The sequence below is a fragment of the Lissotriton vulgaris genome, chromosome 6, assembly GCF_964263255.1.
Source record: "Lissotriton vulgaris chromosome 6, aLisVul1.2, whole genome shotgun sequence".
Taxonomy (NCBI): Eukaryota; Metazoa; Chordata; class Amphibia; order Caudata; family Salamandridae; genus Lissotriton; species Lissotriton vulgaris.
In genome coordinates this window covers 595,662,649-595,688,090 of record NC_141694.1, presented here as the reverse complement: position 1 = coordinate 595,688,090, position 25,442 = coordinate 595,662,649, and the positions used below count along the sequence as shown (strand labels likewise).

At 44.4% G+C, this 25,442-nt stretch overlaps 1 protein-coding gene across 1 annotated transcript; it reads left to right on the top strand.

The window, feature by feature from the left end:
- On the top strand, positions 1-25,442 carry LOC147707758 (trypsin-like). The gene is made up of 5 exons (XM_086926610.1): positions 1-135; positions 2,444-2,612; positions 11,563-11,822; positions 12,848-12,984; positions 25,189-25,442. Exons 1-5 carry the CDS (start codon positions 93-95, stop codon positions 25,336-25,338), a joined length of 759 nt encoding a protein of 252 aa, XP_086782736.1. The 5' UTR covers positions 1-92; the 3' UTR covers positions 25,339-25,442.

The following is a 25,442-nucleotide window of genomic DNA, read 5'->3' as shown; positions in this document are numbered from 1 at the left end:
TTAACGTAAGGGAACTGATAGCCAGGGGTGTATAAATACTCTCCAACTCGTTGCGATCAGTGGAACGCTCCAAAGGCAAGCACAGCACAACGATGAAGCTCCTTCTCCTGTTGGTACTGGCGGTGTGGCAAGCAGGTAAACTGGTGACCAATCCCAGCCCTCGCAGACCCCGCTCCTAGTGCGATCCGATGCACCCTGGCTCCTTCTCCTACTCTCTCTCTCTCTCTCTCTCTCTCGTTCTCTCTCTCTCTCGCACCGTCTGACTGTCGCTCCACTCTCTCTTCCATCTGTTTGCCTGCTTTGCTTCTGTTTTGCTGATTAGTCTTTTCTGCTTGCTCTTTTGTGCTGACCTCGCTGTTTTGCCTCTGTCCCTATTGTGAACATGTTCTCTTTTTTTCCACTGTCTTTCTGAGCTATTGCCCCTGTTTTCTGTTCTTAATACGCTCTTTTGCTACTGTTGCTCTATGATCACTTTGCTATTTTGCCTGTTTCTCTGAGCTTAGTTTTGTTGTTGTGCCACTACTTCCTTGTGCATATTTTGCTCTTTTTCTACAGATTTGTGCCTTTTGGCTCTTTTTCCTTTGCTCCTCACTCCTTCACTGCTTTCTGTGCCTCTTTTTTTCCCTGTGTTCCTTGCCTCTTCCCGTCACTTCACCGCTCTCCTGTTCTTAATTGCTCCCACTTTCCTGGACCCAGCCCCGCCCACTGCCCTGGCTTTCCTCCTCCCACACCTGTGTTAGCGACAGCACAGACGCGCAGTGGATGCACACAGGAGGCGCTTGAGCAGGTGTGTAGGTGCTAGGCTCCGCACGGTTAGTTGAAGAGCCAGATCTTTACACTTCTTGCCAACCCCATCCTCACCAACGGAATCAATGTCTATCCTATGCTGATGACACCCAGCTCATAACTCTTCCTCTACAACAAAGCACTTAACACCGACCCAATTTCACCCTAATTTCACCACCTGCATAACCGAAGTTGTCGGATGGATGAAAACCAACTGCCTCAATCTAAACACTGACAAGACAGAAGTTGGGATCTTCAGCAGAAGCACCTCACTGTGGGACTCAACCTGGCGGCCTGCAGATCTATGACCGGTTCCCCCTACAGACAACCCAAGCCAAGAACCTCAGCTTAGACATCAATAACTCACCATGACTGGCAAAGTAAATGCAGTCTCCAACTCCTGCTTCCACACACTAAGGATGCTAAGGCAGGTCTTCGAATGTGTCTCCACCAACACCTGCAGAACCATCACTCAAGCTCTCATTACCAGAAACCAGAAAACAGAAACACCCTCTACACTGGAATCAACACTCAACTGGCCAGGCGACTCCAGACCATATAGAACTCAGTAGCCAGGCTCGCCTTCTTCCATCTTCCCTGCATGCACCACATCACCCGGCACCTCAAATAATCCTACTGGCTCCTCATCCACAAAGGAACTCTCCTCAAAGCCTTACACAATATAACCCTGCCTAACTGAACAACTACATCAGCTTCCACAAACCTATCAGACAACTCCGCTCAGCCGAACTCCTGCTCGCATGCATCATGCGCACACACATACTTAAAACTAGGACGTATGGTCATGCTTTTTCCTACCTCAATCCTAAAGCCTGGAACGAGCTGCCCCTGAACATCAGGGTTGCCTCCTCAATTCTTGAGTACCTCAAGAAGCTGAAGGGGTAGCTCTTCACCTAGGCCAGGCCGCGGCTTGGCCCAAACTGTGCTAGGATACCTTACTCTGTGAAATGTGCTCTCTACAAATACACATACCATAACATACCTTACAATGGGAGCCATTTCCATTAACAAACAATACATATTGGTTCTAGGAACAGGAATCATTGCATTGCGCTCTTAGATGCTGAGAAGTTGTTTTAATCCTTAGGGTTCTGGAGTGATATTCAGGTAGTTTATGTAGTCTTATATCTGATCCCTTTTGCGCTAATCATGAGCTATGTACACTATGGCTGTACTAGTCCACCCTTGGGGGCTCTGTCACACCATTGATTCCTGTGTCTCCCCTGATTCTTCATTCTATCATGGAAATGTGAAACCAGATTGCATTTTTTTCTAAACAAAATTCGCAACAAAAAAAAAGAAACATTATGGCGACTCCTGAAACATCAGTTTTTCTCAAATGTCTCTGCTCATGTGTTGTCTTTATTCTCTTCAGATAATATTCCTAGGTTCCCACAAAAGATGTTTAAGTTACCTAGGAATATAAGAAGTCAGAAATACATAGCCCCAAGTGTAGATAACTCTTTACAAAAGTTAGTTGTTAAGGGCAACCTATTATTAACTTATTACCACTGCTTTGCCTAGGATAGGCGATTAAGCTATTGGTCATTACTGTATGTACTAGGTATCTGATTCCATAACTGTGAGAACATCTGACCTACACCTCTTCAAGTTTCTCCTGAATCCTCTCTTGCAGCTGCCTACCCGACAAAGGTTGAAGATATCAATGATGTAGTCAACGGCTACAACTGTCCCCGAAACAGTGCTCCCTGGCAGGTCTACTTCACGTGCAATGGAGGTCGCTGGTGCGGAGGGTCTCTGATCAATCAGCACTGGGTCGTATCAGCCGCCCATTGCTATCAGCCGTGAGTGTATTTTTCTTCCATAAAATTGATCAGTTGTTGAAATGTACAGTTGGGTACATGATCAGAACAAGGGAATGATGCCATTACTCATTTACCTCTGAAACATTTTTGTTGCTATTATAATTCAAGATAAAAGAATGTCTAGTGGTCCATAGATGCAGAAAAACATACTATTTTAAACAATCTTAATTCATGATGAGCACCAGGTAAATGCTGGGCCTCCTGTGCCCTCAAGCAAAAGGTACCAGTGTGAAGCACACCAAATGTTCACACTTCTTGTTTATGCTGTTAGTGTACTTCTCTAGAAACCTTCCGCCCTTGCGTTTTTGTCTGTAATACGGCACCGGTGCAAAGGCAAAGATGTTTGCTCCCTCAGATGTAGGAGTATCTCTTCAAATGTTCATGCTTAGTATTCCAGTGGACAGTATTGGTACTACAATATGAGTACAGACTCTTGTGCACCACTCTGTAATACAGAAAAGCACAGGGCGTCAAAACTGGTCGTTGCACCATTGGGATATTTCTGTAATTCGTCCCCTTGTGGGCAGTTTTCAAAACTTGCTACAGTTTGACCTTCTTAACTGCACTTCTAAACTTGTTACTAATTGAGCATTGGCAATGCCAGTAGGTCTGGCTTCTGAATGCACTGTCAACCAGACGGAAAAAATAATTTAGGTCAATGACTGCCCTCCTCCCATCTTTGCTGCTGCCAGAGAAAACCACTATGAATTATCGAGTTATCTACGACAATCTATTAGCAATACAACGTCATGTATGTAGCCCTGAAAGTTTCACCTCGGGAAGCTGGATAAATGAATAAAATGTTTACATCTGTGTGGAGAACAACAACTTTTTTGTGGCAGCACACATATTCTTCCCAATCAAAGGAGAGAGGATGTAAGCCGATCGGTCGACCTCGAAGCTGGGGAACCGGGTTTGAGGTTCGGCAACAACGCTCAATATCCTGTGATTCTGGGCAAATCACTGAGGGGCAGATTTACAAGCCCCTTGCGACACTTTTACGCCGCTGTTGTGTCACTTTTGTGACGCAGCGGCGGCGTAAACCATGTGCCACGTTGCGACTTATTTACAACGTGGCGCATCTAGGCAGATGCGTCACATTGTAAAGCCCTGCGCCACATGAAACCTGCGTCAGGTTTCATGTGGGCGTTCTGTCGCAGGGTGGGCGTTCCCTCGCAGGAAAGCCACGTAAAACTGACGCAGTGAAATCTAAAAGATTTCACTGAGTCAGTGTTACAACGCTGCTGCATCAAATCCTTACGCCTGCTTGAAGCAGGCATAAGGAGTGAGGCACCATGTTGAGTATGGGTGGCCCCTGTGCATTGCAGGAGTTGCGTCGCTCTTTCGACGTGACTCCAGCAATGCGCCGCCCGTGCGCCTCAAGATGCGTCACGCATCTGCCCCTCAATGCACCATGGTGCGCTGCATTGTAAATGCGACGCATCTGTGGTGTGTCTGAAAAGATTTTTTAAGGGAAATGACTAGTATTTTTAAATGACCGACACATTTTATGAGCTAGTTACCAATGGTATTGAATGAAGGGCAAAAACTCCACAAGGGACAAGCAGCAATGCCAGTGCAGCCCCAGAGTGTAAAGCAGCCAGAGAGATAACGGGGGCTTCATGACAGCAGAGTGTGAGAGGGTAGGATGCTTGTGCATATTTACTGACAAAGTCCCATTGCTCTGTGTTTCAGTGAAGCAGGACCTCAGAGCCAAGAGTGTACCACAGCGCAAAGTGTTAGTGTTATCATCAGAGGGCATTCCCACATTTGCATGCGGGCATGGCACGATGCAAATAAGGGAATCCCTTTGCTTCTGCGCCCGTGTCCTAATACAGATGCATGCGCAGAGGCAAAGAAGATCTTAGGAGGCACACAGGAATTCGCTACACCCAGGGCAACGCATGTTCGCAGCTGCCCTGGGGGCAGCGCATTCATGGTAATAGGGCACATTTTCATTGTTTGCGCTGGGCGCACCTTTTAAAAGGTGTGCCCAGCGCAAACAATAAAAAATTCACTTTTATTGTAATACCGCCCTTGATGGCAGCCTTCTGGAGTGAGTGAGGGGGCTCCCATGGTGGAGGTGCAGGTCGGTGCAGTCACTCATTGCACCCGCCTGAAAGGGGATCTCTAATCCCCCTTAAAAGTGCAGGCGGGTTGCCGCCTGCACTGTGAAACACGGAGGGGCTTCAAAGCAGCCATACCAGTTTTCACAAGAATGCACTGCCTCCAGAGCAGCGTAAGTTCGCGATTGGCCTGGGGGCAGCTCATTCCATGTAATAGGACGCACTTTTCCTGTTTGCGCACAGTGAAAGTGCACTCTTTACATAATAGGGCCACAGGCCATAGGCTGTATACATAACAAACCAGCCTCGTTGAAATTCTATAAAAAAACAGGGAAGGCTGATAGCGCCAAGGTTCATGCTGAAGGCGAGAGCAAAAAAGGGAGAGCCCGATACCGACCCATATCAGCACCTCTTTTGAGAACTACCGATGCTGAGCATCGACAGGACCCGGGGCATTTAGAGCCCTGCTCTGGAGGAGGAGGTGGCTACATTGATGCCTTAAAATGGGGACGGGAAGTAAAATATTATTCCAGCTTGCTCGCAATAATACCCTGAGACATCCACGACCACGACCATGAGACCAGTCGTGCCATCTATTGTATGCACCAATGCACTGCACCTCTGTACACATCTTCAAATAGATTATGCAGCAGAAAAGTGCTAGTGTTTTTTTACCTTCCGTTTTCTTTCAGCTAAAGCACACCGGAAGACCCCAAGCTTGCTGCCATTTTGTTATTTGTTATATAAAAAATCAAAAGCTGATCTAACCTCCATGAATAGTTCAGTTCAAGACATTGAAAGTAGTAGCCTGAGGACACAGACTGTATTTTGGTGTGTTTTTTCCTGGAGTGCCTTATTTCTAGACTGGCAACCTACCTCTGTCTGCCTGGCCATCCTTCTTTTTTTCTTTGCCTCTTTTTTTCTTTTCTTATTAATCACATGTAATAATTTTTAAACAATAAAGCATACACAACAAGCTATCAGAGGAGGACAGATCAGAGGAGGGGGCGGAGAAAAGGCGAGACAATAGGTGGAGAAGTAAAGAAACCTTCAATGCACGTGTTATAAGGGTCTAAGAAGCCCATTGGGTAGTCCTGACTGTCTAACAGAGGAACAGGAAGTCAAGGAGTTCATAAAGGGGCAGGATATAGGAAGGCATGCATAGGGTGAATGCATAGGCATATCATAACTGCTCAAGAGAAGATTCTTTTGTTTACACAAGATACAGGATATATATCTGGAAATAGGGCCACTGAGAGTGACAAGATGCACGTTTGTTCATCAGGGGCACTTCTCAAATTTCACTTTGTTATGACAGTCTCGCCTTTCTGTGGTTGCTATGGACGTGTCGTTTAAAAGGTGGACAGACTAGTAGACTCGCTATTATCTTAACGGGTAACATGATTAGTTGTTAGCGACAGTTCACTTTCAATCTGTTGATCGGGCACATTGAGTTCAACCACTGATCAACTGATGGCGTTTACTGTCTGCCAGCTTGCTCTGACTTCCAGGAGTGTGACCACTGCCAATAGTTCGAGCAGGTTTACTTTACATTGGTGTGTCAGCCAAGTAGATTAAAAGAAAGTATTACCTACAAAGTTTTGTGGCAAGATTACATTTAGAATATCACTTGAATTCATGAGCCAGCAGTGGGTGGGTTTTGGACAGACGAACAGCACTTTTTCAAAAATAGTGTTTCCACCTTGACAGTGACTGCATGTAGGATTCTGGCTCTCTATACACTATACAAAAACAAAGGAGGAGTATCCCCTCAAAAAGACAGAGAACAATTTCTCTGAGTCTAGGGTTAAGCGCTCGAGTCAGCACAATATGCCCCAACCCGTTGTCGGATAATGCATATCCTTATAGAAGACCCCTCACTCACCAACCTGGTTGGTGACATGCTTCATCATCGGGGTCCCACCCCATAGGCCGAATGCCCACAGGGTGTGCTGCGACACCTGACTACAGTGGAGCTGGTTAGTTTTTCTTTTATGTGTGCATAACTATCAAAAAGTGTATTAAAAAAGGGCCAAAACTACTCACTTCAAGTATTTATTCTTGAGTGCTTGAACCCTTATAAAAACAGTGTGGCACCTGTGCCTAATTAGGTAGGCTTTGGTGTCTTGAGAAGTACAGTGCGTTAAAAATAGCGAGGTGTGCTATGTGAGATGTGAAACTCTACAAAAACTACTGATAACTAGGTCTACATGTTTCAACCATTGAAGTGATTCTTTGGTTTTTGTCAGGACCGTGAATTTTGAACTGGGTGGTCCGCACACTCGAAGGCGCGTCCTGCCCTAGTTCAAATTGGAGACTGCAAATTGCGATCTCGTGTAAAAAGGTGCGTTTTTCCTTATTCGGGAAAAAAACCTGTAAGACAGACGGGGGAACAAAAGAAGGTTGGGATCACATACCAGGGTGGACAGAACAATGAATTACATTTAACACATATGTCGCTGGTCATAATCACAATCGAAGGATCAATAGATGGAGTCATGCCAGCGTTTAAATTAAAACAGTAGGGTCCATCTATTGCGATCAGGAATAAAGTGCTTCAGTGATTTTTACCGGACTGTACCTGAAGTACAGAGTCAGCGCCAAAGAGAGGTGTCGGACTGGTTTGGCAACTGGGGATCTAGTGTAAAATGGGGGGCCGTAGTAAGAGAGAGTGATCTCTATTGTGCTGCGTTGTGGGCGGCTATGTAGGTTTGTTTATGTGCAGTAGTGATGTCGCTATGGTGGATCACAATGGCGACTTTGTTAAGCTTACGCTAGAGGCGGAAGCCACCGCTTCATGGGCACCAACATTTCCAAGACGGCAAGTGTCCCTCACCTGTAAGTGGTTAGAAAACAGATGCAAAGTATGAGCTACGAGCTGCCCAGGTCGGACAGTAAAGTAAAACCAATGGGATGGTGCGGTGAGTTGTTGTCCCGCACGTAGGTCAGCCTGGTTGCACTTACTTGCGACTTCTGTTCGTCTAGCAAAAACCTACTTGGTTACTGCTGGAGGTGCCCCGTGGAATAACCGGATTGTCCGTGGGATACCGGTAAAGTAAACATTTAGCATTTCCTGGTTGGGCGTGGCCTCGGCACGTGATTCTACGTAAGCCAATCAGAATGCGTTAACGGGGAGGGAACGGTTCTTTCTGCCCGAACGCAGATTGGCTACAGCAAGATACCCGGTAGTCTGGTTGCCATAGGGATCATGCTGGCCACTTCTCTTTTTGGCGGGAGGAGAGGGTTTTAATATCACACGGACTCCTGCCCTGAGGAGAATTGTAGTGTCTTGGTATTCTTGGTATATGGGCAAACGCTGCAACTTCCACATTTGTAGTGGCCTGTCACTCTCGGGAGGCCCCATAGGTTGATTATTGTTTCTCTCTCTCCAAAGTAAGGTATAGTGTGCACAGAGTCCAGTGAATCCACTAAATACTTACGGAGGTTAAAGTAGATAATACCTTACTCTCTATTGTGATAGTGTGGTCGAGCAGTAAGGCTTTATCAGAGGGTAGTGTTAAGCATTTATTTACACACTCAAGCAAGGCATGATTTCACACACTCAAAGACTGAACTCTGGCCAACTATTTTGTATAAAAATATTTCTTTATTACATTTTATTTTCGGCACGTGATTCTACGTAAGCCAATCAGAATGCGTTAACGGGGAGGGAACGGTTCTTTCTGCCCAAACGCAGATTGGCTACAGCAAGATACCCGGTAGTCTGGTTGCCATAGGGATCATGCTGGCCACTTCTCTTTTTGGCGGGAGGAGAGGGTTTTAATATCACACGGACTCCTGCCCTGAGCAGAAAATAATTGGATAAATGGGATTTAAACAGAGTGGTCAAGGAAAGAATGGCAGGTAAACCACAGAGGCTGGTCTAACAATGTTGGCTAGGTATTTCAATAGAGAAATATCGCGCATAAATAGGCTGCTGGTTGTGGAGAGCAGCCTCCTGGTTCGTAAGAGCATGCTCTGCTAGAATTAACATAATTAAAGGAGAAAATGCTTAGCCCATCACGGTATTCCACGGGATGTTATCGTTCAAACCGGACTTGTGGGTGGAAAGTCTATATACCCACCTCTGTTCTTTCTCGAACAGGCGTTGATTCAGATTGGCTCCTGGTTTGATCTGTTCAATAATTGTCCATTGTAAGTAGTCGGGTGTATGACCCGCCGACAAAAAATGTTCAGTGAGTCTTGTATTAGTTTTTTTTGCACCTGATGGTGCTCCTGTGCTCTCCAATGCGTAGTTTTACTTTTCTACTGGTCATTCCTACATAGTGTAGGTCACAAGGACATGTTAATCTGTAGATGACGTTTTCACTGTTACAATTAGTCTGCCCTCTGATTGTCCAGGTTTTATTGGGTTCCAATTGTAGTGTCTTGGTATTCTTGGTATATGGGCAAACGCTGCAACTTGCACATTTGTAGTGGCCTGTCACTCTCGGGAGGCCCCATAGGTTGATTATTGTTTCTCTCTCTCCAAAGTAAGGTATAGTGTGCACAGAGTCCAGTGAATCCACTAAATACTTACGGAGGTTAAAGTAGATAATACCTTACTCTCTATTGTGATAGTGTGGTCGAGCAGTAAGGCTTTATCAGAGGGTAGTGTTAAGCATTTATTTACACACTCAAGCAAGGCATGATTTCACACACTCAAAGACTGAACTCTGGCCAACTATTTTGTATAAAAATATTTCTTTATTACATTTTATTTTTAGAGCCATGCCAGACTTGGTACAGGTAAGTAAATATAGGACTTTTCTGATAATACAGTTGAATGCAGTTGAATGTAGTTACATGTAGGTCAAATGTTCATAAACACTTGAAATTACTTATCAGTTACTTTGCAATTACTTTATGATGACTTTTTAGCTTACCTTTCAGTTTCTTTTTCCTACTCAGTGTGATATGCCTAGACATCACACTGGGACATTTCCTAAATAAAAAGTAAGTAAGTTGGTTTTTGTAAACATACAATTTCTTAAGTTCTCATACAATTTCCAACTCCACATTTCGAACATTTTCCACAAAAAAAGTAGTCAATGTAATCCTATGGGAGGAATATGAAGTTATCGGTTTAAAGGTAAGTACTTTGTTGTGAGAGTTGGGTTTTTGAGATTAGAACCAGGTTTTCCCCAGGGTCAAGGATACTCTCAAAGAACACCAAAACTTGCAGCCTGCAATGGCAGTGTGTGTGTATCAGAATACAGGGCCTCTAAGGGTGGCACAATGTATGCTGTAGCCCCTAGAGGCCATCCCTGGTCACAGGGCCCTTGTACCCATGGTACCTTTTACAAGGGACTTACATGTGGCCCGCGAGTTGCCAATTGGGTGTGCAAAAATGTAGTTTTAGGGAAAGCAGATAAGCCCTGGGTACCTGGTTGGCAGGAACCCAGGGCACACTTAGACAAAAGCCATCAACATCAGGTAAAAAGTGGGTTCAACCATGCAAAAATAGGCGCTTTCCTACACTGCAGAAGGTATTCCCTGATAGGCCCCCTATATAAAGTTTGCTAAGTGATATATATATGTGATATTTGTGAGGGTATTTTTAGAGCGCGACGTTCGCTCCGGAGGGAGCATCTTGGCGCTGAAAATCCTGGATGACCGGTCCTAGAGATGGAGGGGGATTGGATGGCTGCCTTGGAGTAATCATCAGAGAGGTTGAATATCCAGGTCTTTAAGAGCTTTCTGAAGGGTTTTTCGAGGGTTTGTTGTCTAAGTTTTTTGGGCAAGTTGTTCCAGGCTTTCGTGGCCAGAAAGCTTAAGGTTTTTCCGCCCTTCGTCTTCAGGTTGTACTTAGCGGGGAGGATGAGGTTGTCATGGGACAAGTGATCAAGAAGTCCTCAAAAACTGAAATAACTTGAATGTGTGATCAAATTTGATGTGGAGCATCCAATGACTCTTTCCCAGACTTGCTTCTGGTCTGTGTGGTGAGGAGAGTTTTCATAGATTCACCAGGGGAGGGACAGACAAATGGAACAATGTGGCTGCTTCTGATTTATTTGCTGATGGTTGCTCATCTAGGTAGAACTTCAGCACCAGGGAGGGTAATTGGTGTGAAACAGTGACAACAGCCTTCCTTTTACCTTAACCCCTTGCCTGCGGGGCTGTTCCCCCGCTGTGCTCGGGGGCGGGGGCACACACAGCGCCCTGATGCTCAGCCATGGTGGCCGTGTGCTCATGATGAGTTGAGCTCGTCACGGCCACACCCGTTTTCATAGAACGTTCAGCACAGTGGGGGAATTAGGCCTGCGTGCGAGCGTTCTGGCCGTTATGACGAGCTCAGCTCGTTATGAGCACACGACGCCCGTGGTTCATGACGAGCTGAGCTCGTCATGAGCATTTGAAGGGTTAATAGGTTCAATGCCTTGAGGATATTTTACAATTGTTTTATACTGCATTGCTTTTTAGTTGTTTAGTGTGTACTGCTCCTGAAGGTCTTGAAATGAGACGGTATGTCCTTCAAAGCGTTGTTTATTCAGGTGATTCAGAAGTAGCGGGTGTGTTTGTTTTTAGGTCGTTGTTAACCCATTTAGATTTATTAAAGCACTTGAGTATCGTGGGAGTATTAAAGTGATTATGCTTGCTGTTTACTTTATTGGTGGAAGTGGCAATAGTACATTTGGTAAACAAGTGATAGAGGTGGTTATTTATTTTTTCTCCTCTTTTAAGAGTGGTTTAAGCACACTCCTTTCGAAGGTGGAATCTGGAAGAGTGCTTGGCATTTGTAAGAGCTGATGCTTTGGGATTGGCATACAGATTTTCAATGTAACATTTTGTTTACATTCCTCTGCCTGTCACTGATATTGTCTAGGATCTCTCATCTTCATCCATGTTTTTTTCCCTGCTAGGGCCAACACCTTGGTAGCCTACCTAGGTGAATATGATACAACTATCGCTGAAGGCAGGGAACAAGCCATACAAGTATCTAAAGTCATCAAGCATCCGAACTACAACTCCCAGACTCAAAATAACGACATCATGCTGGTCAAGCTTTCTCAGACGGCAAAGTACAACCAGTACGTCACTCCGATTGCTCTGCCAACCAGCTGTGCAGCAACTGATACCTGGTGCCTTACATCTGGATGGGGAAATACAGTGACCAATGGAGGTAAAATTGCGCTGCCCAAGTCTATTTTTGAATGCATAAACAGGTGCATGGTATTATGTCTATGTCTGAGAATTGTAAAACAGCAACGTAGGTCATTTCTATGTTTGTCTCTACACAATATTGCAAATGTTTTCTTTGGCTACTGCACGACTATAAACTCCTGCGCTAAATTTATAAAGAAATGTACAAAAATATAGATACTATTTCTACAATCTGCAGAAAGTATATGCACAGTTTAGGGCTAACTAGGTCTAGGACAAATTCTAATCACTACTGAGTAATTAGAGTAGTTTCTGTAAAAAAAGGACAAAGAAGACTTACCTCCTCCTTTGTCCCATCGTCGTCTCTCCCGACCAGAAAGGAACAGGAAGCACCCAGGCTGAGGCTCTCCTGGACGAATCACAATGCTGAAATGCAGCATTGTGATTGGTCTGAGTGCTGTGGTATGGCGCTCAGCCAGGGAATGGGAGCCTGGGCATGATCTCCACCAAGGCTGTAATGCAGCCTGAGTGGAGAACATGCTAAGTGCACATGACAGCCAGTCAAACAGCCATGTGCACTTACAGTGTGCCACTATTCCTCCCCCTGCTCCTCTGTCACCAGAGCAGCCCTGTACGCTCGTAAAGCTGCAGCAGAAGGAAAAATGAAATGATAATAACCTCAATTTCGCAGTTGCAAAGCACTGGGGTGACCGTCCTCCACCATAGAGGAGGAGGTTCCACCAGATAAATGCAGGGATATGCTCCTCGCATAATTCTGTGTAACCTTGCTGTTGCAATGGTTGCATTTGGTGGAACAACCCTTCTAAAGTAGGTTTTGCAAAAAAGAAATTGAGCAATAACTGACTTTTAACAAAATAATTCTCTCGCAAAAAAATATTTTACTAAAGGGTTCATCCTCAAATTACGTTTTTTGAAATGTGAAAATCTTTCCAATCTTTACTTGTACAACATTTTGCTTAAATTAGCTTTGTGTTAGTAACAAATCCTCACTTTGTTTCATCTGATCGCATCTTGTTCTTCCAGTGGTGTATCCCAAGGTTCTCCAGTGCCTGAATGTACCGATCATCTCCAACGCAGAATGCCAGCAAGCCTATCCGTACTACTACACAAACAACATGATCTGTGCCGGGTTCATGAAGGGAGGGCAAAGCACCTGCCAGGTGAGAACATCAGGCTCTGCTCAGGGTTACAATACAGCACTTCGCTCCTTATGTACAAAGGGTGTTAGCATTCGCAAACCCTCTGATTAGGTAAATAAGAGGGTTGGTAAATACTAAAACTCTTTTTCAAATGTACTAAACCAAGTTAGTGAATCTGAAAAGGTTTTCCAGATCACTAAATGGGTTTAGAAATGGTTTCAAAATCTGTATTTGGAATGGGTGTGTGTTGGACGTCCCTTCCAAATGGTGATTCTTTCCCTGATGTATCTATATTTTCCCAGCATATTCGGATTGCAAAACATTGAAAAGTTACTGACTTCCAAGCAACGTCGGATTCAGAAAATGGGCAGTCAGGCATTGGGTGATTGGCTGGTGCATACGGGTCACCTGTGGCCCATGTTTTTTTAGGACATTGGTCAACCACCCGTAGGGCCCTATTGCGTTTCATAGCACTTGCCCGGACCCTGTAATGTGTAATATGCAAGCCTAGCCCGAAGCAGTGCCTGGCTTTTGAGCCCTCCCCCTCCTAGTCAAATGTATGATGTTACAACGCAGTCTTTACATCGCAATACGTTTACAACGCGGTCATTACAACGCAAGTTGTTACAACGACTTGCACTAGAGGCGCTGGACTTAGCAATAGTATGATTTACTATTCCAACTTCAGCTTACGTAACAGTAAGGAAGGGGTTGGAATAGTAAATCATACTATTCCTCAGTAGATAGCGCCATCCAGCGCAAGTCGTTGTTACAACTTGCGTTGTAATGACCGTGTTGTAAAGGTATTGCGGTGTAAAGACCGCATTGTAATGGTTGTCTCCCTCCTAGTCTCACATTGAGGTCATGGTGGGCAGGAAGGGTAGGCGCTGGGCCTCGCTGGGACCCCTGGTCATTTAATAGCTGTTGTGCCTACCTCAACCTCCCCCCCCCCCCCCCACCCCCAACTTGGCGTTGTCTCAACATCCTGTGATTCTGGGCAAATCAAATAAACCTCTGGCACCTAAAATCGATTTGATCTTGTGTCATATAACTGATGCTCATATAAATCTGCCTTTGTTTAGCTTAACTATCAGACACTGTCAATTAAGGCAGTTTAGAATACATTTTTAAATGCTTTTGCATTTACTGTTTAAAGTACATAATGATTAGACAAAAAAGCATACCGGCTTTTGGTGATTTTCTTCCTTTTCATACCAGCCAGGACATTACAATTCATTTTATGCTGGTAAAATAACCGGTCAGGTGGCACCCTTAGCCAAAGCCGATGTGTGGCCCTTGGACCATTTAATTTCATCTTGTCCGCTCTGCCAGAAGCAGTGTTTTTCACCAAAGTTACTGGCTATGAGTTTTAAAATGCTTAATTTACTAAGCATTTCTCTGTAAATTAATTCAATGAGACAAACCAAATGGTGTTTCATGAAAGGTCATGATCGGGGAAATGTGGGCCACTTTTTGGAACGGATCCCAATTGTGATCCCAATCCGACCCTGCTTCCCAAGTTGAGATGGTGAATGATTTGAAAAGGTGAAGGGAGGTCCCTTTGGACTCCTTGTCCTTTGGGAATCTTGAGAAAAGCTTCAGGGACAGTTGGCAGTGGTCCACGGGATGAGTGTGAACTCTTACTAAATCTTATTGAAAAAAGAAAACTTTTGTTAAAAGCTGTCCTGTTTTCTTTTAGGCTAAATGTGTGTCATTAAAAAAAATTATTGCTTAATATAAAGCAATTACAGACAAGGTGGCCTGCTGATCCCAGCAGGCCGCCATCTCTGTGATAATAGCGAATACTAGTGGGTTGTTATGTGCAACCAACCTCGTTAATATTCATGAGGTCGGAAAAATTGTGACCCACTACAATTCAGTATTTTGTGAACTGACTTATGAGTACATAGGGTGGTTCGAAAAATACCAATTCATTCGGTAAAAGTCAGTGCTCAGATTGTGACCACTTTTACCAAATGTATTCTTTGCGCATGAGGGCCTTCGTGTTCTATGTTAGCATGAATGATGGGTGTAACTATAACACTCAATAAGAGAGAATCTGAAAGAGCACTATCTCCCTCACTATGAAAGGGAAGCTTATTATCATCATAAAGCAATTGAAAGTCCTAATCACAAGGACGGGTTCCCATCAGTCACCTATTGTGCCATGCCTCATCATCATCAATCAATCAATCAATCAATCACCGACATTTATAGAGCGCACTACTTACCCGGAGGGTCTCAAGGCCCTAGGGGGGGGGGGGGGGGATGGAGTGCTGCTACTGCTCGAATAGCCAGGTCTTGAGCTTCTTCCTGAAGGAGAGGTGGTCTTGGGTCAGGCGCAGGTCGGTCGGGAGGGAGTTCCAGGTCTTGGCGGCCAGGTAGGAGAAGGACCTTCCTCCTGTTGTCGTTCTTCGGATGCGGGGGACGGTGGCGAGGGCGTGGCTGGCTGATCGGAGATGACGTTTGGGAGCGTGGAAGTTGATGCGGTTGTTAAGGTATCATCTGGGTCTCCTCTTAGTGTCACTGTAGTGACTCTAAAGGCTACACCACTCTCTTTGAAGGGGGACTCGCAGGTTCGGATGACCGCCGGAGGTACCGACGGACAGAGCGGTGCTCCCCCTCCCTGAGCCGCAGCCAGGTGAGGTGAGGTTTGATCCCCATGCATTACGGTGGCAATTTGCATCATGCCATGTGCAGAGGATTTGGTCTACACCTAGGATTTCAGGTGATATGGGTGTATTGATTCCAACCTATTCATTCCAATTTGTTGTATTTTCATTTTTTCACATTGCAGTAGCATTACTGTTGAGGTCCTGAAGAAGGCAGAGGATGAGTTGTTTTCCTCAATTGCTGAAACATGTTGGCCGAGTTAATCATCATGACAGTTATTTGTTGAAAGCTGTCTTTTTGCACTTTTCTTAGACTTGAGAACTGAGAGATATCAATAAAAAGTTTTCCTCTCACTGCCCAATTTTAACTCACCCTTTTTGAAAAAAGAAATTTGCACTGCATTTTTCCTATCACACTTAGCAGTTGTTCACATCCGTATGTCAATCATTTACTCACATCATTTTTAGAACATTATCAACAGTTCTTAATTTCAACACCTGCGAGTCCTCCCAAGTGAGCTTGTGTTGCTGGAACAAAAACAACAATAATTGTTGCTGACGTGAAGAACATAAACCAGGATAGAGTCGACATCCTGGGAATGCCGTTTATGAGGAGGAAAAAATCTGTGAAACGGATTTTTGAGAAAGTATGTCCTGAAGAGAATTCCTTAATTAAGTTTTCCTCCAGAATCTCATTTTACCGAATTATTACTCGGAAAAGAAACTCTTGTACAGGGAGGTAGACATCACTAATCATTTTTTAATGTTATGTCTCATAACATTAAAAAATGGCACGCTATTAGTCAGTTGCTCGCTGTGTTGCTTGACTCTTTTTTCCACCAGCACCCAGGCTAATGTGCTGCATAGCTAAATACATATAAGGTGGTCCCAAAGGTGAGACCGATTGCATTGCAAATGCTTGTTTTAAGAAGAAGAAAGAATGAAATAAGAAAGCGGGGTGAGTTAGATTGTGCTGCATGGAAACGCCATTTTTCGTGGGCTTATGCACCTCATTGTCAGACGAAAGCGTATATTGGTGGGCATGCGAAGTGACACAGATGGCAGCAGCATTCAACCTTCATATGCAAAGGCTACTTTCCTCCAAAAGCTGATGTAGTTAAGGTGTCAAAAATGTTTTGCGCTGCCCAAAAGCAAACCCCTCCTTTTGTGTGCAAATGGGAAGTAACATGGTGGAGCCAGAAGAAGCGGCCCCAGGCTTGGTCCTAAGCCAATCTATTGAAATAGTTAAATAGCTTTGTGTGAGTCCATGGGCCACATGAACCAGACTCGAACAAGGGGAACGAGGCTCATTAGGTGATATTCCTTCGCGTAATATTAGCACATCTTATGTGGTTTACGATTTGCTGGTTGTCATCGTTTAGGAATTTGTTCTAAAGGGTCTATCTCAAGTACAAAGTCCCATCCAAGATGCAACTGTCTCACTTTTGCACTATAGCTCAATGCTTTGTGTTGCACTACACCCGGAGGGCCTTATTTATGAAGGCCTTACGCTGCTGTTGTGTCGCTTTTCAGTGATGCTGCAGCAACGTAATCAATGCGCCATACTGCACCCTATGTGCAAAGGGACGCAGCTAGTAATGCGCCACTTTGTAAATGCCTGCACTACATTATACGTGAGTCAGGTATAATGTATGCAGGGTGGGCGCTCCCACGTAAAAAAGGCTCGTAGAAGTGGCGCAGTGAAATCCATGAGATTTCACTGCACCACTTCTAGGACTTGACTGCCTCAATTCCTCAAGCAGGCGTAAGATTTGATGCAAGGCCTTTCCCATGGGACCCGCCCCATGTGTAATGACACATTCCTGGAGTTCTGTCAGGTCATCGACACACTCCAGCAATGCGTCATTACTGTGCCACCAGATACGTCAGGATTCCTGATGTATCTGTGCAATCCTTGCAACATGGAGCACCGTACTGTAAATATGGCGCATCCAAGGTGTCGGAAGGAGGGCGCAATGAAAAGTGTTGCATCGCTGTTTTTCCCCAGTGATGCAACACTTTTCATAAATGAGGTCTGACGTTTTTTGCACAAGCACCGCCAAATACATAATTGGCATGCTCTTTGTAGAGTTAGTGCTGCACACTTTTCCACGTTCCACGTTCCATCACTGCAGCTTTGCAGTTCTTTAAACTGACTCTGTGGCATCATTAATTGCAATACTGTAATAAGATTATTAACAATTACCCTTCACCTGGAATGGAACACACAATGATTTATCCCCCTGAATGTTCTACCTCCAAACATCAAACATACACAAAGCTGATTGGAAAAGAGGAACTAGGTTACTACACAGACTTTTTATAAAATTAAAATGAGGGGGACCCGCAGTTGCCTACTCGTTGGATCACTTTAAACATGTCGGGTTGGTGCAGTTTTGCAAGTGGACCGTGCAAGTCATATAGATTTCTCTGGCGCCCGTGCAATATTGCCCCAGTGGAAAATGTTGTTATTACAACAGTCTGACTGCCCAGATGTCAGTACTAGATGGCACTGGCACCAGTATAATCTATGTATCGTGAAAACGTACATGAAAAGTTTTACCATTAATCAAAAGATTGCGGGGCATATTTACAAGGGCATTGCGCAACAGGAACGGCACTTTTAAAGACGTTCCTTTGGCACAATACCCTGCTCCATATTTATAAAGTGGCATTAATCAAGTATCTGCGTGGAGGGCGTGCAATGGGTGTTGCTGTGTGGGTCCACCGCAACACTGATTGCTTTTTGATGCTGCCCCAGATTTACAAGGATATGCAGGCGTTAAAAAAGCCAAAATGGGGAGACGTACTTGTATGTTCCCTTGTATTTGCTTTTTCTATAGGTGCCACATTCTGCATCACACATAGAGGAGCAAAACTCCATGGATGATTGGTTAGGTGCAGGAAGGTGTTGCTTCCTGCATATAAACAATCATTAAATAATGGGAATTTGCTACTTCTAAGTGTGCTGCATTCTGCAACACACATAAAGTAATAAATAGCCTCTATTGACTGTTTATGTGCAGGAAGGAACACCTTCCTGCACCTAACCAATCATCCATGGCGTTTTGCTCCTCTATGCATTGGTGTTAGACAGCCAATTTTAGTGCTAGGGAAAACAAAGGGGTGCACCGTAGTGTTGTAAAAACAGCTCATCCCTGTGTTTTGGAAATATGGGAGCGTGGCGCTGCCAAATTTGGTGCAACTCCATACTTCGACATTTCATTGTACATATGTCCCTGCATCTTTTGGAGTGCAATGTAGGTTAAGGTGGGTAAATAAGGAGTCCTGCAACACTGCAGAAATATTTAGAAGTCAGGGGTGTAACAAAAGCCCCTAAAGCCCCTGCGGTGCGAGGGGGTAAGCCTTCAGGGGGCCCCCAATCGTCCCATGGACAATGAATATCTATGAGATACGGGAGCAATAGGGACCATTCATCACATTTTGCTGGGGAGGGGTGCTTATCATTGTGAGTTATGCCACGGTTGGAAGTTCTTGCATTGAAAGGTTGTTGTGTGACTGGAAGTGTGCGCCATGTTGGTATTGTACCACAGTTAATTGTGGGCCAAAATAGACACCTCCACGCCGTGAATGAACGTTCTTCGCTGACGATTGTTTGGGGATGAGACGAAAGAAAAACAGCATCGATGCCAGGAAGGTTAAGTAAAATGTTTTAAAAGAATGCATCTATCAGAATGCATTGTGCAGGGGTTGCTATCACAAGCCAAGTACTGATGTACCAACGGCAGTGCTTAGTTTGAGCAGGTGCTATCCGGTGCTCAGCACCCGCACCTAATCCTCAGCACCGGTGCTCACAGCACCAGTTAAGGACACACTCATTTGGAAGGCAGGTGATTTTCCACAGAATCACAGGATGTTGAGCCATGCCGAGACTCGAACCTGGTTCCCCAGCTCCGAAATGATCAGCTGTAGCCATTAGGCCAAGTCCTCTCCAGAAAATTAAGGGAGTCATGAAGCAGTTTGCCGCAGCACATTTCTTCTGTTAGCGCTGCCTCCTGAGGAGAGCCCTGGCACTTTTTATTTGACAAATTAACCACTGACCAACGATACTTAATACATAGTTTCACCTGCAACAGAAAAGAGACTTACTGTTGATCGAACAAGTTGAAAGGCGATAGGGGCCTGTAAAGACTGTCAGCACTATGTACAACCAAATGTATCGGGCATGACGGCTTGTCTCTGAGGCAAACTGTTTAGTAACTGATGAATGAACAGGGATGTGTTAAACATTGAGCTTTGTATTATACCTAAAGGCCACAGACCAAGTTTGAATCATCCCTCTGCTAACGCATCAATTAAATACTGTAATAAAACACAAACATCAATATTTTCCCGTGAAAAGTGATGGTGGGGGACTCTCTGCATCTCCACCCTTCAGTGGTCAGGCAACTGATTGGAACGGTAATGGATAATTTACTCCTACAAAGGGTGGCCCCTTGGATGTCAGTCTGTAAGGTGGTCTTTTTATCTGGGACTTCCATAGAAGCCATCATGGCGGCCTACAACAACAAAAAAATATATATATACCCCCTCACCCAAATGCTGGGATGCAGCTCTTAGTGGGTCTGAGGCCTTAGTTATGCAAAATGTGTACATGGACCCTTGCTTTTTGGGAGGCTACCTCCAGGAGCCCATAGTATGGGGAGCTACAGCCATGTCACCATGGAACAACCGCCATGGATTATGCATGTGATAATCATTCTAAGGGAGCTCTTCCGGGGCAAAATATACACAGTTTCATTTTTTGTGGCCTCCCTGCAGATGTTGTGGAACAGGCGCTGCTACCAACACAATGGTAATTCAGTGTCTGGGCCACCATAGTTAAAATGAGGCCATAAGTCTTTTCATGGATTTGGGTTTGCATCATTCACTGATATATTTTCATTGAGCTCAAGTTAGCCTTTGGGTCACCAGTTTACACCATACGGAGGGCTCTCCGCATTAGACTTTTCAAAAAGGCACAATGATGGCACCCATCATTCGCTAAGGAGCCAATGGGCACACAACAAATATGTGGATGATGCTTTAATATTCCACGGTGCTGCCAGAGGAGACAGGACACTCACTGGTCAAGATACCATGTAGCTGCACAATAGATCAAGATGTTGCATAAATATTCAGGGTGTGTCCAAGAAAATCCATGTGCTCATCAATATTCAAAAACAACAGTTGATGGACAGAATGCAGAACAATGTCATACATTTACCCCAGTACAGAGATCTGGGCCTAAATCCTACGTTTTTTTGCTCACCATGACTTTACAGTTTGAACCCAGCCATATGCAAATCAATCTTGACCTTGTGCCCCATGGGAACAGTCCAGCCTGAACTGCCAAGCCAGGTCCTCCCTGGACTGGAAACAAGTATCCTAGGACCGGTTTCAGACTTTCAGCCCTCATCTGCCAGGATAGCTTGATTCAAGTGGCATGGAGAGCACAGGACTTACGTCTGAGCATACCAGTACCACTCGGGGTGACAAATGCAAAAACAACAGTTGATGGACAGAATGCAGAACAATGTCATACATTCACCCCAGTACAGAGATCTGGCCCTAAATCCATTGTGTTTTTGCTCACCATGCCATTCCAGTTTGAACCCAGGCATATGCAAATCAGTCTTGGCCCTGTGCCCTATGGGAACAGTCCAGCCCGAACTGCCAAGCCAGGCCCTCACTTTGCCACTGGATTCAAGCAAGCCTGGCTCATGACGGCTGATTATCCAGAAACCGGTCCCAGGATGCTTATTTCTGGTCCAGGGAAGACATAGCTTGGCAGTTTGGTCTGGATTGTTCTCATGAGGCACAGGGTCAGACTGATTTGCATATGGCCATGTCTGAACTGGGGTGGTGGAGTGAGCTAAAGAATGATGATGGATTAAACCCAGTTCAGTTCACTGCGGGTGAGTGCTTGCAATGTTCAACACTTCGTCCATCATCTCTTTTGGTTTCTGCTTTGTTCGCCCTAGGTTGGCAGGGCATGGCCAGACATGGGTCCCTTGCTCACTTTGCCACTGAATTCAAGCTAGCCTGGCTGATGACGGCTGATTAGCCAGAAACCGGTCCCAGGATGCTTGTTTCCGGTCCAGGGAAGACATGGCTTGGCAGTTCGGGCTGGATTGCTCCCATGAGGCACAGGGTCAGACTTATTTGCATATGGCCATGTCTGAACTGGGGTGACGGACTGAGCTAAAGAATGATGATGGGTTAAACCCAGATCAGTTGACTGGGGGTGAGTGCTTGCAGTGTTCAACACTCCATCCATCATTCCCTTTGGTTTTGCTCATCAATATTCAAGCATTTGCACAGGATAGGATGTGGTGCAGCTGCCAGAGCTACCGACTCAGCAGCTGGGGATCCGGGTTCGAGTCACGGCGTCGGCGCAACCTGTGATTCAGAGCAAATCAGTTAATCTTTGCTGCCCATGGACAGCGTCTGGATACCCTCACGGGTGATAGTCTGTGCTATATATATCTACAAACTTTAAACTTCTCACATTAGAAGAAGTTTGATGTTCAGTGTGGCGAGATTCTGCAAGCAATATGAGGATTCTGATCTATCGATCAGATGTGTCTCTCAATTTGCCATGGCATGACTATATAAGCCAGGGGCTTTTCACATTGCAAAGATGATGCTCAATGTGCCATTTTGCACCTCAGTATGAAAAAATGTGTGTTCAGTGTGTCAGGGTTGCTCCTCAATATACAAGAACATTGCTGTGTGCACAGGGACAGATCATTATGCAGTGATGTCACTGACCATGTCATGAATGATGTAATATGTGGCGTCATCAGCAGTGCTTTGCGGGGGCGTGAGTTATAGTTAGCTGAACTAACTATAAGGGTGGAATTTCTCTGGTTTTGTATGAGTGAAATGTCCAACTAAGTATAACGTCCCTGAAACCTATGTTTTTTTCAGTGAATTTCTAAGGTTTTTTAAATGCTAATTTCTAACTATAATGTGCCTGAAACCTATGTTTTTTTCAGTGAATTTATATGTGTATATATACACACACACACACACACACACACGCACACACACACACACCCACGCACACCCACACACACACACACACACACACCCACACACACACACACATACATACATATATATATATATATATATATGTGTTGCTTCTGTTGCACCAAACTCACGCACTCGTACACGGGTGCTGCCTGCGGGGGGTGCTACCGCAATATATCACGCTCCTTGTCCACTTCTTAGTTCCAAAAGAGACACAGCACTCGCGGGGGGAAAGTCAAAGATTTTATTAGACTTTCAAACACACCAGACGCGTTTCGGCATACGCCTTCCTCTGTGGTATTGTATATATATATATACACCACTTGGAGCTTAGAGCAACCCTGCACTATATGGGTCCCTGCGGAGAACCACAATTCCCAGAATGCAGCAGTGGAGCAGGTACAGCGCGGAGAGCTTCACACCTGTGAGGCAGGAGCAGGGCGTGGCTACAGCAAGGTGAGTGGCCGCCGCTTCAAAAATATCGGAGTAAGAGACCCTGCAAATGGCGACAACTGAAACGGGCACTGAAGATTCCGAATGAAAGGATGAAACGCGTCTGCCTAGCGTTTCAGGGACACTTTATTTCTGACAGCGCGTCACCATCAATAAAAGTTACCTGTGTTCCCCCGGAGCTGTTTCACGCTTTCTTCTTCTTGCGGGTAGGAGAGAGACTGGTTTGAATATATATATATATATACATTCCAAGTCCTGGTTAAACAATGGGACAGCCCTCCAAGAAGTAGCAAAGTCTATGAAAGCCGAAACGCGCCAGACGCTTTACTTTTTGAGGTATTGTTGGAGTAAAAGCAGTGAAACACTGCTTAGAGTGCTGTCCAATGGTTTAACCAGGACTTGGATTGTTTGGACTTTACAACGCTCAGCCTCAAGCATTTTGGAAAGCACTCCTGGTGTCCAGGCATTGCGCCAGCCTAGTGCGCAACATTTGCATCAGAGCTATAAATATGTGCGTGTGTGTTTATATATATAACTTATGTTAAACTAAAAATTAAAAATTCACTAAAGAGCAAAGTAGATTTATATGTACTTCTTCTACTAATAACAAAGTACAGTTTTAAAGCAAAAAAAGCATTGAAATTCACGAGTTATACGTAACTGACACAAGTATAACTTGTACAGCTATGATGCGCTGTTTATGACGTCACATTTTATACAGTGGATAAGGTATGGAATTCTTTGCATCTCTGCAATTGTGTGCTATTGAGGGCAACTTTCCAATGCAAATTCATTACCACAATCCACAATTTTACAAAATTTACTTGAGTTAAACGCTGTTTACGGTGTCTCAAAAACTGTTACAATGATTTTTTCAACCCACTCATGAGGCTCCTTCAAAGTAATTTACTTTAGTAAACAAATGTGCATACTTGCATCCATTTTTAGTTAAATGTCTACTTTTTTAAATCAAAAACATACGAAACAATGCCATAGCAAAAACTGCATATATAGATGTACAGAGTGTATTTAATATAGCCTTATAGCCCACTGTAGCGGGCTATACCGGCTAGCCGGTATAGCCCAGCTACAAAGAGCTATTAGGCTATTAGTACATTCTGCCACTAGAAGGCAGAATGTTCTAACAAATTAAACAAAGTCCTCTTGGAGCCCGAGGGGATTGAAATCCTCTTGGGCTCCAAGAGGCCTTTGTTCAAACAACATTGGAATGTTGCTCCAAGGGTCTTTACCGGCCCGCAGAAGCACGGAGCACTCCATTGTATTCAATGGGGAAAGCCGTTGGCCTAACAGCTAGGGCGGTCGACCTCAGAGGTGGGGAACCAGGTTCGAGGCTCGGCGGGGACTCGCAACATCATGTGATTTTGGGCAAATCACTTAATCTCCCCATGCCTAACAAAAAAAATTAATGTGTCCTAATGTAACGCAACTGGTGATCGTATAAAGTACTCTGATACTCGATACCTTCGGGTCAAGTTTGCGCTATATAAAACTCTGTTAAAAATTAAATGCTCCACATTTCAATTTTATAATATAGTGTATTTATTACTATTTTTGTGCAAAGGAAGGGGCATCACGACCCACTCAAGGCTTCACCTCTCATGAATCATGGCCACTCCCAAACACAGTAGTAATAAATGGCATATAACCTTCTGCACATCGGCCTATTCACACTTCATTAAATTATTAACAGTGTTTTGTGTCATGTCTTAATTTCCTTGCATCATGTTTAGCAAGTTTTAAAATACAGTATTTGCAAAGATGAAGCCACTCTAAGAGTTATGGATTTTCAATTATTCAGAAACATGAACGCTTAGAAACTTGCACATTTAATGTTATAATAGGTAACCGGTGACCTTGTTGTATGTTTCAATAATGTCACCATAGCATTCTACTTTTATTCTGGTGGTTTGTCAGGTTACCAGGACCTCTTAAGAACTTCTATTTGTTACTGAATTGTATCATTTGAAAATGACATGAGATTTTAGAATATTTACTAATACATTTGCCATTCATATTTTTCAAGTACCCAAAACCTATTTCTTAACTGCCTCTTAACACAAATGACAATTTCTAATGCATCGTCTTTCTGTTTCCTTTTCAGGGAGACTCTGGAGGACCCCTAGCATGTAATGGATACCTTCAGGGTGTTGTGTCTTGGGGATACGATTGCGCCATGAAGGGCCACCCAACTGTATACACCAAAGTCTGCAACTATAACGCCTGGATCAATCAAATTGTGGCTAATAACTAATGCAAAAAAACTTATAATTATATTAAAAGTATCCCCTCAACCAAACCAGTATCTCAAGGAAGTCATGAATGTTAATAATATGGCCATCTATAGAATTCATATAC

Excerpts from the sequence above, each read along its gene's own strand:
- LOC147707758 (XM_086926610.1), top strand. The coding sequence starts at position 93 with ATGAAGCTCCTTCTCCTGTTGGTACTGGCGGTGTGGCAAGCAG. Across the intron at positions 136-2,443 it reads ACTGGCGGTGTGGCAAGCAG|CTGCCTACCCGACAAAGGTT; the intron begins GTAAACTGGTGA and ends CCTCTCTTGCAG. Across the intron at positions 2,613-11,562 it reads GCCGCCCATTGCTATCAGCC|GGCCAACACCTTGGTAGCCT; the intron begins GTGAGTGTATTT and ends TTTCCCTGCTAG.